General features: G+C 36.5%; 2 protein-coding genes and 1 long non-coding RNA gene across 3 annotated transcripts; 1 reads left to right on the plus strand and 2 right to left on the minus strand.

Annotated features, from left to right (window-relative positions):
• Positions 1-664: 664 nt before the first annotated feature.
• On the plus strand, positions 665-5,560 carry LOC145224422 (uncharacterized). The gene is made up of 6 exons (XM_080090911.1): positions 665-934; positions 1,768-1,890; positions 1,956-2,148; positions 2,711-2,893; positions 3,624-3,734; positions 4,538-5,560. The coding sequence occupies exons 1-6, from the start codon at positions 783-785 to the stop codon at positions 4,742-4,744; spliced, it is 969 nt and encodes a 322-aa protein (XP_079947037.1). The 5' UTR covers positions 665-782; the 3' UTR covers positions 4,745-5,560.
• Positions 5,561-11,338: 5,778 nt separating this feature from the next.
• On the minus strand, positions 11,339-12,287 carry LOC145224565 (uncharacterized). The gene is made up of 3 exons (XR_013859691.1): positions 12,179-12,287; positions 11,884-11,962; positions 11,339-11,793 (listed from the first exon to the last, which is right to left on the minus strand). It is a non-coding gene; the product is annotated as an uncharacterized LOC145224565 (long non-coding RNA).
• A 323-nt stretch (positions 12,288-12,610) lies between these two features.
• On the minus strand, positions 12,611-14,896 carry LOC145223671 (uncharacterized). Its single transcript, XM_080090068.1, has 7 exons — positions 14,879-14,896; positions 14,584-14,662; positions 14,383-14,493; positions 13,870-14,049; positions 13,742-13,816; positions 13,592-13,684; positions 12,611-13,368 (listed from the first exon to the last, which is right to left on the minus strand). Exons 1-7 carry the CDS (start codon positions 14,894-14,896, stop codon positions 12,995-12,997), a joined length of 930 nt encoding a protein of 309 aa, XP_079946194.1. The 3' UTR covers positions 12,611-12,994.
• Positions 14,897-16,548: the final 1,652 nt, after the last annotated feature.

A 16,548-nucleotide genomic window follows, 5' to 3' on the forward strand; every position in this document is an offset into this window, starting at 1 on the left:
TAGTTTTTTCTATACCATAAGTTTTTTAAGCAAGAGCAAAAACAACGAAAGTTTGGTGCGTTCCTCTCTCTCTCTGCCTCTCTCTCTCTCTCTCCTTCTTTTTTTCTCTTTCTCTCTCTCCCTCTCTCTCTCTCTCTCTCTCCCACTCACTCTCTCTCTCTCATATGTCACTTACATTACATATCCCTGAAATGGCTCTGCTGCACAATAAAGCTTGGACCGCTTCAACAGGATGATTTCTAAAGGGGGGTCGACAAGAACAGGGATAAAAACAATACCTTAGGCTGGCAACACTTCAAACTGGTTGCGTGAAATTAATTGCTGGTAAAAATAACAAGAGGTAGAATATAGGGCTGTTAAAGGAGGGAGAATAAAACCGAAAACTTTAATTAATTTTATTGAAATTATGAACTAGTACGTTTGTCCAAAAAACAAACTGTTCTTTGATATCCCCAAATCTGCAATTTGGCATTTTGAAAATTGCAGTATGTTGGACGCGTGACTTGAACTGAAATGTACTTAAACTGAAATGTATAATGCTTGTACTGAAATATAAACCTCTCAGTAAATTTGATATATTTGATGAAAATTTCTTTAGTGATTTTTATTTCTATTGTTAAACGGGTAAGTCCCAAATCACAAGGCGCGAGAGATGAAAGTTTTTGTTGAAAAAATTGAAAGCACCTATTGTTTAAAAAGATTTCATTTGCCATTAGCAGGTAGTTTGGCAGGATTTATGCACTTTACTGTTATTTTTTTCAATTTGCTGATCAGTAATAAAAATGGAGGATACGATTCCTATGGTCGATTTTAAACAGCTTATGACAAGTGATGAATCTGCTTCAAAGAAAGATGTAACAGAGATGGGAAAGCAACTAACAAAAGCATTGTCAGAATTTGGATTTGCATATTTGAAGAACACGGGATTTTCCATGTGGGTTGGTTGGTCTGCATGCTTGTATGTTGTAATTACATGTGCAGACTGTACTTAAATTTTACCAAACCACGAATCTATGCAATTCATTTACAAATCCTTACAAATCTAACAGTTCCTTACAAATCTAACAGTATTGTATTTATTTTGTCATTTTTGGACCAAATCAATAAATTAAAATGAAAACTTGCAATTGTGACTCAAGAATTGTTATGTTTAGTTGCTGCAGATTTATTTTTCCTTTTAATGCTTATTAACTGAACAACATTCTATCTTTTAATAATACTAGTTTTTTGGCCAATTGTAGTTAAGTTGCAAAAGTCTAAAACAGAGGTAAAATGCACAAATTTGTGGACACATTAATTCCTATAACAAAACTGATATAGTGCTGGCATTTTACTGCAACTGTCATGCATGTAAATTTTCAAAATAAATAATGAACACTATAAAATACTTCATAAAAACTACTGATGAACATAAATTCATAACTGGGATCAGCCCTGAAGCTCCCCTACTACGAAGCTGACATGTGCAGCATACGAGGCAGGCAACGGTGCTTGTGATTCGACTTTTGGCGGATTCTCCACTGAGCCTGTGTAGCTCAGTTGGTAGAGCGCGAGTCCCAGAAAGACTCCTGTCGTGGGTTCGAATCCCACCGCAGGCTAGATTTTTCTAGCCTACGCCTTGCCATATGGTGGTGAATGCTTGGTGACCGGCTGATTCGGTATATAGCGCCTTCATTGGGCCTGGCGTACTGTGATTTAAAAACTACTGATGTGTACTTTCCGAAAAAAAATTGAAAAACATTTAAAAAATTGCTGACGTTTTTGTAGGTCTTTAGTGGAAAATGCCAAAGAAGCATCCAAAACATTTTTCGAGGGTGATGAGACAGAAAAAAAGGTTTTTGCCAGAGACCCTTTGTTGAACTTTGGTTACTGTGAAACTGGTTTAGAAAGGTATGTACCGAACAGTAAAATATTTATGCTTTAATTTTTGATATTCATTTCTCAAATTGTTGCAGCGTAAATCCAGAAAGGCCTGGAGATTTTAAACAAAGCTTCAACATCAGTGGATTTGCACACTCAGACTCTGACATAAAATGGCCAGATAACATATCACCAAAGTTTTCTACTGTGATGAAACTGTTTATGACTGAAGCGAAAAAAATGACATCAATTATTCTTCATGGTTTATCAATAGGTCTTGGATTAAAGGTAAACAAAGCATAGGTTTTGTGCACTTATTTATAATAGTCAACATTTAACATCAACATTTAAGTAAAGTGCTGTTTCATATGTAGGTGGGCAAAAATGGCCTTTTTGCAGTCGTATTTGTGGTTCCATGATAATAAAATTTGTTCACAATTTTGTGTGGCGACAATGTTTTAGTAGAGGCATGTACATATTTACTAATAGATAGTAACACTATCCAGACAAGTAAGAATGTTTTACATATATAGTTCATTGTGACAGGCATGGGTTGCATGATGTTTGTTTATATCCATTTGTTGATGAGCAAATGCCTGAAAGTGTAATAAGTTTTTTTTCCAGCTTTTTCATTTTTTAAGTCTTTAAGATCATTCTTTATAGGATTTTAGTTTTTAGTGTGTTGATAACAACTAGGTTGGAGCAACATTGCTTAATTTTCTGATTCAATGGAAACCCAAGTGACCACAACAGTAGTAGAACCCATGCTCTTGTAAACAAATAATTATTGCGAAAAATCCTCAGGCATCTTGGTGACAAGTACAGATGCTAATTTTTTGGAACTTCGCAGGATGAACACTTTTTTGACAAGCACCATTCCCTCATTCATCACAAAGACAACAGCACAACCTTGCGAACTCTGTACTACCCACCACTAACAGTTCCACTAAAACCTGGGCAAATTCGTCTTGGTGAGCATTCTGATTATGGGTCGCTGACTCTGCTTTTCCAAGATGAAATTGGAGGTTTACAGGTTGGTGTGCAGTATGCAAATTTTATTTTAGTTATTTTTTGTTTGTTTAACCATTTTTTTGCGAAGTACTTTTGCTCAGAATATTTATAAGTTTAGATATACAGTTATATACAGATAATAGTTTACTTTGCAAGGCTAAAACTGAGACAACAGTGACAGTTAATGGGACAGTGTATTCAATACAGTTAATACACACCAACAGTTGTGGCGCACTTATGTGTAAATAGTGACAGTATGCTATAGAATGCTTTTTAATGGCATTATACCTACTGAATTAAGTCAGTCTCCAAGCATAGAAGACCAATCATTTACTGCTCTATAGAGTTTCATTGGTCTAGAACAGGGGTCACCAAACTTTTTTCACTGCGGACCGGATAATTATTTGTGCGGGCCGCATAGTTTGCATCTTTCCAAACTTAGCCTGCAAGGCGATTTTTGTAGGAACCTCAAGACATGGTCTTTCTATCCCATTTAAAATCTGGTGATGTGACTATTGAATCATATAATTACTTTTATGTTATGAGCAATTATTATATATTTCATAACAAGTAACAAAAGAACTCAATTGTTTGCGCACAATAACACTGAAAAAGATATGAAAAATAGTGTTGTTGCAGGCCGGATAAAATGAACTCGCGGGCTGGTTTCGGATAGTTTGGTGACCCCTGGTCTAGAGTTTCAAGTGTTACTTATATGGTTTTAATGTGTTTTTGCATATGTTTCCAAACAGGTAGAAAATTTATCTGGTGAATACATTGATGCAACACCGATTAAAGACACTGTGTTGGTCAACATTGGTGATTTACTGCAATTTTGGACACGAGGAAAAATGAAATCAACGGTATAGATTATACATATTAGTTTAGTTATGTGTTGTTACCTTTATTTGTGTACCAACCAGTACCATCACTAACTTGAACCCAACTACAAAAACTACCATTACCTTGACCACAACAACCATCATCAACTTGACGACAAACAGCTATATTTTGTCCACAACTTTCAAAAACTTGATCATAACCGTCACCATAAACTTGACCACAACCAGCATTATTTGACCACAACCACTATTACCTTGACAACAGCTACACTCGCCTTTAACTGGACCATAACCACCATTACCCAGACCAAAACAACCACTATCAACTTGACCAAAACAACTATCATTAACATGATCAAAACAACCATCATTACCATGACCAAAACAACCATCATTAACATATCGACAACCTCCAATAACTTGACCATGATACCCATTATCATTACCCTGATCACAACCACCGTTACCTTCACCATTACCACCATTACCCTGACCAAAACAACGATCATTAACTTGACCGCAAACAGCATTACCTTGTCCACAACCTCCAATAACTTGACTGTGACAACCATTATCAACTTGACTATAAACAGCAATACCTTAAAACCGGAACTAACTTGACCACAACAACCATCATTACTTAACCACAACCACCATTACCCTGACCACAACTTCAACCACTCTTAACCACACCAACCACCATAAAATTGACCAAACTTCAACAACCATTGACATGATCGCAACTATTTTGTCATTGGATCCTAAGTGGCCAATTTCGTTTGTAAGTTTGATCAATACATCGTTTCGTTTTCGACAAATTGTAGAAACATCGAGTACTGGTTCCCCAAGAAGAGACAAAAAGAAAAACTATTCGACAATCGATCGCCTACTTTGTGCATCCAAATGACGACGTTCTCATTAATATGCCTCTGGAGTACAAGGAGCCGAAAAATGATGAAAGTCTTGATAAAGAACGTGAACCTATAACAGCCTATGAATATTTACTACAGAAATTTTCAAAATCTTACTAGGTTAAGGAATTCCCTGGCAATTTCTCAGCTTTAATTTAAAATGGTGTATAATTAGCTACGACTGGATGTTAAACTATAGGTATCGGATCAGGCAATATGCCGCAACATCGTTTTCCAATGGAAACGTGCACATGGGAACATTCCATTTGTATCTAGAATTGAGGCTAGTGTGGTAGATAGAGGTTTTATCTGTCAGCGTGCCAGTTAAAACTTTTACAAACCACCAAAATCCAGGTCAAAACAGCGCAAACGTTTAAATAAGTCAACCCCATATTATTAGTTTTGTAGACTGCTCAATCTATAATAAATAGTAACAAAAAAGACAACAAACGCAATTTTTAAAAAACAACCCGCAACTCGATGTAAAACACAGCCCATTTTGGCGTGAAAACCGCCACCTAGTCAACATTATCAGTGCCACAAGTAATGGAAGTATTGGCACCATGTTAAAACTTTGCGGCATCAGCAAATTTTGCAAACGTGTTTGCATGAAAGTGCATTGCCAACTCAAGTCTTGTATAACAAACTCACCACATGTACTAGCACTTGTTTACGTGTTTTGACTAATACACATGATATAGAGATTGCTGATTTGGGTACTGCTGGCCTTTTTTAATACCATATGAACTTGTAAATGTGCGTTTGTAGCTTTAATGTTGCTCGCAAATTTTATTCTTATTGCTTTCCATCGTGCAATTTTTAATTCATTTTTTATAAACGCCAAAGTTAAATTTCACAAATGTACGTGCTCACAGGGGTGTGTGTTTATTGCGTGCACATGTATTGTGTCAAAATTGGTTCGTTAAACAGTCGTTACTTTCGGCCTAATTCATGTTTTGGAAAGTTTAAGTTTCAGCCTAAACTTGTGCGCATTTACAACTCTGCGCTTTCCAAAAAATGGCTTGAACTTATTTCCAGAAAGCCTAGTTAAAACCAAGACAAAATTTTCACCCAAACTCCATCCATGTAACGAAAATAAATCGTATCAGTGGCACCGCAAGGTGGCGGGCATGAGTAACCAAAAATGTCGCAAGCGCTTTGAGGTTAAAGTTGCACCAGACAAAGCAATTGGATTCCTTTACGACAGGGGTGCACAACCTGTGGGTGTTGAGACGAATTTGTGCGGCCTTTTTCAAAACCAAACTGGCGCCATATTGAACAGACAAACAGAGTGGTGGGATTCAGACGGTTCGCACCGGTTCTATTCGAACCGTCTTACGAAATTTTATGAGATCAGCGAACCGGTTAGCATTACTGATCACTGTCAATGGATTTACTGTCAATAAACCGGCTGAAAAATATGACTTTTGTCATAGAACCGGCTGACAATGAATTTGAATCTCACCACTGGATAAACATCTTTGTTTACTGAAATGAGGAAGAAACCAAGCAGTTGGTTTTGAATATTAGCGTGATGAGGCATTTGTCCCGTTGCTGAATCACCCAAGCAAGGCTATTTTGGCCTTTTGAGAACTTGTAGGCTGCTGGATACCGAATTCTGTTCATTAGAAGTGTATTTGAAAATTATTCCCTAACACCGATTTTACGTCCGAATTCCAATCATACCCGGGGAAATTTCAGGAACCCTAGTCATATCCGGGAAAAGTCATTTCCGGGAAATTGCGGCAAACTATGGTAATAACTTACCATAACTTACATTAGACAGGTTTTTGTAAATATCAAATCTGTTTACGTTAATACCACACGTATGAGTAATGGCGCGTGTTTAAAAAGCTGACGGTTAGGGAAATTTTGGATGGAGTGGGGTTTTAAAATGAAATTTTTCTTCTGCATATAAACTCTGTGTACAAAAAGGCGCAAGTAACCTTAACCACCTATCAGCAGTTACAAATATGTTTGTGATGTGATCTTAATGTTAGGAACTCCACCCGCTTTGAACTGACAATGTTTGGTAACCCTATATTAAACCTGTCAGGAATTTACAATAGTAATAAACCATCGAGAAAAGCTCTTTCTGCGCTATTTAGTTGTCCTTGGTAACCTGGTGAGCTTTTCTCCCGTCACATTTGTCACAAACCAAGTCAAACGGAGTAATAATAGGGCTCGCTATACAGTTGCAATAAGTGAACGCAAATTCCACCTAAAGAACTCGCATCACAGAAAGTTTAAACGAACTCTCCTTTTTGATATTACACGGTAAACAATCGACAACTTGACCACAAACGAAAAATCCGAATACGCATTTAGCATGAGATTTCCCATACACTTAGCGAAGCTTAAAATAGTTGCTCATTTAATTTTCTCTTATTTAGCGGTTTGCGCCGGTAAGAGTCAGCAGTATACCTCACGGCAGACCCGCATTTAGCTAAAATTTGATAGGTGGCGCAAAGAGCCGAATTATTTATTTAGCAGCTGAAGAGGGGTGGAGTTAGAATGTAAGTTTTTAAAAATTTTACATTTGAAACTAAGTTATATTGCTAGTTTTATTGAATATTGAATGTTATTACCCTATACTGACCAGAAAAGCTCTAACCGTAAACACTTTTGAGATGTATTCTTTTAAATGGGTAAAAGTGCTGTTTCCGCCACCTATCAAAAATTAGCTAAATGTGGGTCTGCGGTAAAGTATGGTGTTAGTAGATTGTCCCGTTTTGCCCTTGTTAACCTGGTGAGCATTTCTTCAAGTTTGTCACTAGCAAGGTCAAACCGTATAATTGGCTTGGCCTTACAGTTTGTTTTGTAAATAATTACACGCAAAAACAGAAATTCCACTACCGTAAGAACCACAAACAAAAATTTCGAATACGCATTTAGTATTGGTGAGTCATTAAAATTACGTGATAGCCATCACACCGCATGCAAGGTTATTGGCGTTTTTTCTCATTACGAGGAAAGCACTTATATAAGGCGGTGCATGCAGCAATTAGTGTTTACGTAGGAAGGTTGACTTGCACATTACTTGTCGACAATTTTGTACGGATGGATAGGGGCCGACTAACACTTTAAATGCTGACCGGGTATAGTAAAATTGAACGATTTATATTTTACGTCTCAGGAATCCACAACCTCTTGAACGCCCAGTGCCAAATTATTAATTAGCCTAAATGTGTGTGGCTTATAATAAAATTACGAGTCACCGCAGTGATTCAGTACGGGCGATGAAGACAACAGTCGATTATAATAACAAACTGAAAACTTCAAGTTTCAATTTCAAGTAATGACCGTGTAGGTTAAAAAATGTTGAATTGTTTTGCTTATTATATGGGTGCGCAACGTTTGGTCGGCATACAAAATATATAAAACGATAGTCCATTTTTTTGTCTGAAAAGGTGGGTTTCGAACCTACGACAGGAGTCTTTCCGGCACTTACGCGAACATTGCTCCCAGCTATTCATCTATGCCTTGGTTTGAACAATAATGATACAAAAACCTGATTTACGGTCAGCAATATCAAAAAAGTCATTTGCTCTAGGTTTTTGTTACAACTTTTGTTTTTGCAATTGAGGTAAAATAAATCGTTTGCACATTTGTCGTAAAAAAAACTGTCGTATCGCATTGTTTTTCCGAAGTTTGAAAACGTTTGCTTTAAGGCTGAAATCAGTAACTTACGCTTATGCAAGCATCTTGTCTAAAAACGGCAACACAAAAGAGATTAAACATTAAACAAGTCATCTCAAACTATTTCAAATACGTCCAACCCTTAACAAAGTTTGGATCATTTAGTGCAAGACTTTTTTGTAGCGTTTACAAATTATAACCTTATACGAAACATTTTAGATAATGAACGTTTCAACTTGAATCAGACTTTAACCATATTTTTTATTCCAGGTTACATACAAGATAAACGATTTTTCATTCATTCTTGCATGAACATCGTAAACCTTGACCACTTGGGAGTTTCAAAACAAAGAACTGCTCGTCTCAACATGCAAGTGCTCTACAATCTTGGGTGTAATGTCTGCCAAGTATCCGATTGTCGATCAAACACTTCCGACGATTGCTTGGTAAATCACTTATTTTCTGTTTTTACAATTCATCTGATCTTTTTTGAAACGCGAAATATAGGACCACTGGTCTTATCCTTAACCTTTTTGTAATTGTTTCCCTAAAAGGAACCTAATTGGTTTCATTTACCCCTTTTTTCAATTGCAAACTAATGACGTCACAAAAAGATGACGACATGAAACCCAAAAAATGATAATTAGGCTATTATTGCTGACCGGCCTTGACCGACCTGAATGTCTTTGTATTATGCTGGTATGCTGAGTTATCTAATTCCCTAAAAACTTTACTAACATAAAAGATAACATCATAAACAAACTTTTTTGAATTTATAACAAAAACTGAATTGGCGAATTAGCATTAAACGTCCATAGCATATTTCAAACCAATTCAATACATACAAACGTTTGTTTTTTAGACTCCAAAAAATTCAAGCATATGTGAGGTCACGACATTGGGAGATAGTCGTCAGCCTTTCCAAAGCGCATGTTTCTCAATGAGCTAAAAAAACTGTTACTGGTAGGCCTATGTGAGCGGTTCCTTTCTTCGACCACAGAAGAGAAACTATCATGGATATAATTGAATTTCTTCTTGTTTTGGTGAAATGATTTTTTGCGACAAATAAATTTTTTGAAGTGCAATACTTTATTCATGTGTTAGATTTTGAAAGGTTTTCACTGGTGATAATTGGTAGAGGTTTTGTGTTTAAACGTAGGTTGTAGTTTTACTGCATCCAAATAAGCCAAAAAAATGTTTTGGAGGGAGCATGTAAATGCAACTACAAGCCATAAAAGTATATGGTTCAAATCCTGCCTGGTACAAACAATTGGTTTAAAGCCCAAACACCGTTCTTCTTTAAGAAATCGTTTTATACAACTTGAAATAACTTACCATCAGAAATGGACTAAATCTGTAAGTTATTAATGGAATATATGTTTTCGTTTTTTTACCAAAAAAATGTGTGAAAAACTTGGATCAATTTGTTTGCGGTAAGGTGACAAAAAAACTTTGAGGTCAATTTATTGCAACACTAAAAGATTCTTTGACATTCCGCTTAAACGGCTGATGGAAAGGCTTTAAACCCAATTCACACGTAATGTAAACAAAACTACAGCAGCGTTTTGTAACTGGAGTTAAAAATCCACTTCTATAAAAGTGGCAAATTTAACGTAATGCACGGAGTAAATGTAAGAAAGTAGAATTTTGTGTTTGAATTTTTTGATGAAGATATTCGAGTTTATTGTGTTAAAGAAATGATGATGTTTGTTTGTGGTAACTCCTGTAATTGCAATTTAGACTTCGCAAAACTACTGTAATTAAAAAAACACACGATCACATAAGGACGTAAAACGGAATCGTGTAAATGTAAAAAAAACAATGAGGAAAACATTGGTAAAAAAACTGCATTAAATGCCATAAGCAGGATGTAGGACAAATAAAACATAAGTTTACAGTACATCTGTTGTTATATGCAACTGTTGTCACATTCGACTTTTTGTAAATACTGATATGTGCAAAAACAACTGATACATATTTAAAAGCAAACGCTGACGGTCAGTGCAATTTGGGTTGGTGTAAACATTCATAAACATACTTACTTTAAAACAGTGGTTCTTAAGCAGGGAGGCGTCAAACATTTCCAAGAGGGCGTGAATCCAAAGTTAAAAAAACAAAATTTATCAGTATTTGGCAAGTGGAGTGCATTTTTACCAAGCAAGCCACAAACGAATTGTAATAAGAAACGAAATATTATGACGCAATCCCTGCGACGTATATTTTACTGGCAAATCAACTCAAGGTTCCTGTCTTTTCGCAAAACTGACGAATTTTCGCCTTCTGCCTTGCCTCACAACTATTCAAACACAACTGGTCACGCCATGTGTTGGTATTTGTTCCAATCGAAGTGATTCAGTGTCCTAATGCCGTCGCGCGTCAGTTGTGGTTGTAGAATATGGCAAAGGGATAAAGTGCAATGACAAGCAAATGCCAATCACCTGTTACCAGTGCACGCCAACACGTAACATATACATATTTTTTGCTACGTTTTGCAACACCGGTAGTCAGGAACTTGGCCGAATGGTCCGGCGCGCCTGACCCATATACAGACATAAAAAAAAACGTGATCGGGATTCATCACCGGAGTGTCCTGGGTTCGAACCCCGTTAAAAAAAACACCGGTGGTCCCGTACTGAGCGTTACACTCTTCGAATTATGTTGTTCCATTTGCTGACTATTTTTAAGTTGACCTTTTTGTTCAAATTTAAACTCTTGGAGCAAAGATTTTAATTACAAATTTACTTTTGCAGATTTTATGGAGAAATTGATAATAAATGTGACTGTATGCAAGCTGAATTATCAAGAGTTGCAGTTAACTTGTGGAAACTCGTTGGTTTGAAAACGTTCAGATGCTTGTGTTTGGTCGGAATAAAATCCAAAACATATAAGATATGTCCAAAACCAGATTCAAAATATTTGTGTTGTGATAAACTTATTCTCCATTTTGCGAACCTAAGCTCTTTTAACTGTAACGAAGGGCCCCATTTTAGTGAGCTTAATGAAAATTTGTAAAACCTGCAACTTTCTCACTGCAAACAAACCCAGGATTCATGACTAATTCTTTGTTTTCAAGATTTTATGTGTAGAAACTGATGTTCTGTGACAAATATTCTGAATAGTTTGTGAAAATGAGGAATTTTTAATTTTCATTAAAATTTTGAGCAGTTTTTTTTTACATTTGTCAAACAATTGGCACTAAAATACAGAGGTTGTGCACAAATACAACAAATCGAAGAAAAAGTATATTTACAAAGAAATTGTTAATTTGTTTCACAATAATTTTGTCGCCAACAAAAACTTTAGTTGTTTTCCAGCAAACTTAATCACTTGTTCAACTTTGCTTTGTCTATTTGCAAATTTCCCTCTCTAATCAAATCTACTTGTTGTTGCTGAGTTAAATCCTCCGCTGTTTTGTAAACTTCGATTGCTTTTGTGAAATATTCGACTGCTTCTTTAAATCGTGAAGTTTCACCACAAACAACACCAAGATTGTTCAAAAAGATACCATAGATTTTGTGCTTCTAAAAAATCTAAAAAAAATCACAAAATTATCAGTCACAATGCAATTGTCAACATTATGTGGATAACTACAAGTTCCAACAAGTCTATGTATCTCATACCCGGCTGCTGCGACTTGCTACTGATTTCACTTTGTTGAGAAGGAATAGACTGTATGTCACCACAGTCCAAATCCTGCAACTTCAAAGAAATAAAACAAATTATATATCTCCCGTGTTTTCATGTACAAACAACCATAAATATATGCTTATTAGACATGTGGGCTTTTGGACTACAGCGACAAAACTATTTACAGGTTTGTTAAAGTTGGATAATTTAATTCTCTACATATCATTACAGTGTTTGCAAAATGCTGGCGAAACAATTAAAGATGCAAAATATCGCAGTTTTACTTACTTCGTTTGTTGAAGTCATTGTAAAATTTTATGTACAATGTCACTGAATATTTTCTCTACTTTTCTGCGCTATTGGTTTGCCACAAACAACAAGAAACAGATTTATGTTTTACAACATGACATTATCCTCATGAAGGCGTATCATATGAAAACGTTGCTTATTTTCGAATAAAATCTATATTGCACTATACAGGCAACAACAGCGTATATATTTGACGAAGTTCCTTCTTTACAAAATTCTGACTGACAAGCCGTCCTACTACTGATTTCAACTTCACAGGTGCCAGCTATGACATGCTTGCGACTTAATTCTCTTAAACTATTTTTGAACAAGTCTTTACAGCCAAAACTTATGTACATCTTTTCGGCATCACTGCATCATGTTGGAATATAATTTTTAGCGTTACTCAATGAACCCTGAAATTGCAGCATATTTCGCCCAGTTAAGTGTATTGGATAACATGACGTCGTTTTATGAGGTATCGTGAATTGTAACTACTTCCTGGCAAACAACAGCAACGCGGACAAATCAGCAATTTATGGCTATTGCGTCAAACTATACCAACAGTGATTTGGAAAATAAAAATCCGCAATTCACCGTCAAACAACTAAATGGGCGGTTTCTTTTCGTTTTTTTATTTTTCAGGAAAGAATTAGGTAAAAAAAACAAGTCCAAGTTTTATTGTTGTTTCTCTCGATGCCAAATCCTTGATGTGACCTTGACTCATTTCAATGCAATACAAACACCAAACTTCCCATTCACTTCGAATTTCTTCGTTTATTTGAAGGTCGCGGATTCGCTGAGTTATGTCCTGCATCAGAGTGGGATCACGTGATCGCGCACGATTTCTCTGTTTCTCGACTTCGTAAATAAATTAGAATTTTTTATCAAAAGTTGGTTTGTTTCTCCAATATCCTTAGCACAACCCGCCATCCTTCTTTCTGCAGCATAGTAGGGATTTTTCTTCATATAGAAATGTGCGGCAATGCTGGAAAACAAAATAGCTTCCAAATATTTGCCGTCATTTTGACGTTTTTTGGCTTCGCGTTGTAGGTCTACTGCAGTGACCGACAGTTGACTTTCGAATAGCCTTGAAAGTTGTTGCTTTGTCGTTTTTGCTTCATCATACTTTTTTGTTTTTAATAAGTTAACATATTTTTTGATGAATTGATTGAAGTCGACACTTTTATCTAAAAGCAAGTATAAGGTAATTTAAAAAAAAATATAAATATAGTTTCTACAAATTAACGGTTGCGCTATTTAATTCACACTGGTTCAAGTAAACAAAACATGCGATGTCACAATGCTAAGATGATTGCCGCTGAATAAAAACTATTTATGTGTACGATATCCAATACTTAAACCAGATTGTTTTACAACCTAAGAATCTCTCGAAAACCAAAAACAAAATACCTGGTGTTTGACCGAAAACTGAACTTTCCCCCGTTTTTGCTTCAAAGAGCTTTTGAAGGCTTCGTTTAGCTCTGCTCAAGAATGAGGCCCCACCTTCACAACATATGGCTTTCAGATAATTTTCACGTGTTTATTTGTTATTGGGTTTACCTTCAGGTTGCGGTGGTGATGTCCATGTAACAGGAAGTTCTTTGACCACCAGCATTCGTGCAGGTCTTGTTTGATCTAAACACAACGAAAAACTTTGAAAACGTTTTTGATAAAATAACTTTTCTTACCATCGTGTTGCGATCTGCTACTGGTGGGAATTTCTCTTTGGCGAGAAGAAGATGGTACTTGCTCTTGGGCGCCGCCTGTTGGTTCGCTCGGTTGTTGCTGTGGTGATTTGCTGGAATAGGAACTATCCTCTGTAGATTCGGTGGAGCGTTGAACTTCGGTATTTGCACGACTGCCGGAATCTAAACGCAAAAAGAGTGACCTTAGAATGCGCTTAAAACGCGATTTGTGTTTATATTCCGCTAGTTAGCGCAAGCACAGTTGATTAGGTTTTCAATTTTCGTCTACCGCCTATCGGGAGTAGGAACTTGGCCGAATGCTCCAGCGCGCCTGACCCATATACAGACATAAAAAACCTGATCGGGATTCGTCTCCCGGAGTGTCCTGGGTTCGAACCCCGTGAAAAAAAAAATATACATATACCGCCTATCGAAAAAAATATATACGGCCTATCGAAAATTAGCTTAATGTGCGGCTGACGTGAGTTATTGTGTTAGTAGAGTTTCCTCTTATACCCGGGTGCTGAGATTGGGGGGTTTCCCTTGAAACTTCCCCGGATGATGTTTTCGGTTGTGTGATTTCTATAGATGTATTGGCCTCCCTACTCTCTGTTCCTTCGATGGAATCTAAAAAAAATCACAAAATTATCAGTCACAATGCAATTGTCAACATTATGTGGATAACTACAAGTTCCAACATGTCAATGTATCTCATACCCGGCTGCTGTGACTTGCTACTGATTTCACTTTGTTGAGAAGGAATAGACTGTATGTCACCACGGTCCAAATCCTGCAACTTCAAAGAAATAAAACAAATTATATATCTCCCGTGTTTTCATGTACAAACAACCATAAATATATGCTTATTAGACATGTGGGCTTTTGGACCACAGCGACAAAACTATTTACAGGTTTGTTAAAGTTGGATAATTTAATTCTCTACATATCATTACAGTGTTTGCAAAATGCTGGCGAAACAATTAAAGATGCAAAATATCGCAGTTTTACTTACTTCGTTTGTTGAAGTCATTGTAAAATTTTATGTACAATGTCACTGAATATTTTCTCTACTTTTCTGCGCTATTGGTTTGCCACAAACAACAAGAAACAGATTTATGTTTTACAACATGACATTATCCTTATGAAGGCGTATCATATGAAAACGTCGCTTATTTTCGAATAAAATCTATATTGCACTATACAGGCAACAACAGCGTATATATTTGACGAAGTTCCTTCTTTACAAAATTCTGACTGACAAGCCGTCCTATTACTGATTTCAACTTTACAGGTGCCAGCTATGACCTGCTTGCGACTTAATTCTCTTAAACTATTTTTGAACAAGTCTTTACAGCCAAAACTTATGTACATCTTTTCGGCATCACTGCATCATGTTGGAATATAATTTTTAGCGTTACTCAATGAACCCTGAAATTGCAGCATATTTCGCCCAGTTAAGTGTATTGGATAACATGACGTCGTTTTATGAGGTATCGTGAATTGTAACTACTTCCTGGCAAACAACAGCAACGCGGACAAATCAGCAATTTATGGCTATTGCGTCAAACTATACCAACAGTGATTTGGAAAATAAAAATCCGCAATTCACCGTCAAACAACTAAATGGGCGGTTTCTTTTCGTTTTTTTATTTTTCAGGAAAGAATTAGGTAAAAAAAAACATGAAGAAAAAACGCAATGACAACAAAACCTTACAACGCGAAAAGCAACAACAACTGCAGCGTCAACAGGAGTAGAAAATGTTTAAACCAAGTGATTTTAATCATAAACATTACTTCCAAGGTAGTGGTGTATATAGAATACATCGTGTAGACGTTTCGACAATCTCTGTTGTCATCATCAGTACATGTTTTCAATCAAGCTGTAGAACACGGTATATAAAGCACTAAGGGAAAAAGGGAAAAGCCAGATGTGTGAAGTGACGTCACAGACGATAACAGGGAACTGGCGTCAGAAAGTGATTTTAACGGTTAAAATTTGTTGCTGATTTTGCTAAGCGGCCCCTTTTCTAAAATCTCGATAAAGTTGCCTTACTTACTGAGACGGTCACGTGTCAAATGACGTCATCGCTAAATCGGTCGCTTGGCAAATTCCTTTCAAAATCAAGTTCATAAAACAGAGCTTGCTGAAAGTACGAGGCAAGGTGAATTCAGGGACAAAATACCTAAATGGTTTTGTGAGACTGTCAACGATGACCCGCGTATTCTATATTAAAATTTTAAGAAACGTTTGCTACCATTATGTAATATAGCCCGTTGCTTTACTGCAAACAGCACAAAACCGAAAAAAGAACATTTTGGCAAATATTGACTTTCCAGCACTTGACTGGAAGCTGAGGGTTGCTGCTTGAAGTTCATGAATTACATTTCAACGTTTAACGCATTTTACTGACACTTACCCAAACAGCAAACTGGGTGATATACCTTAAAGCAGTGGTTCTCAAACTTTTTTGACCGCGACCCAAATCTGAGCATTATGAACATCTCACGACCCAAGCCTCAAATATCAAAAAATGTAACAATTTCGAGGCCACGTCGTGGCCGCATTAGGTTGTCTGCCCATGTCAAAATGGCTGCAGGTTTAACGAGTTCGATTCAACAATACTACATAACACAACACATATTGTGGCTTTGCAGCACCATAGAAGTGAATCCCAAATCTAA

This window comes from Phallusia mammillata, chromosome 4 (genome assembly GCF_965637545.1).
Source record: "Phallusia mammillata chromosome 4, kaPhaMamm4.hap1.1, whole genome shotgun sequence".
In the NCBI taxonomy this organism is placed as follows: Eukaryota; Metazoa; Chordata; class Ascidiacea; order Phlebobranchia; family Ascidiidae; genus Phallusia; species Phallusia mammillata.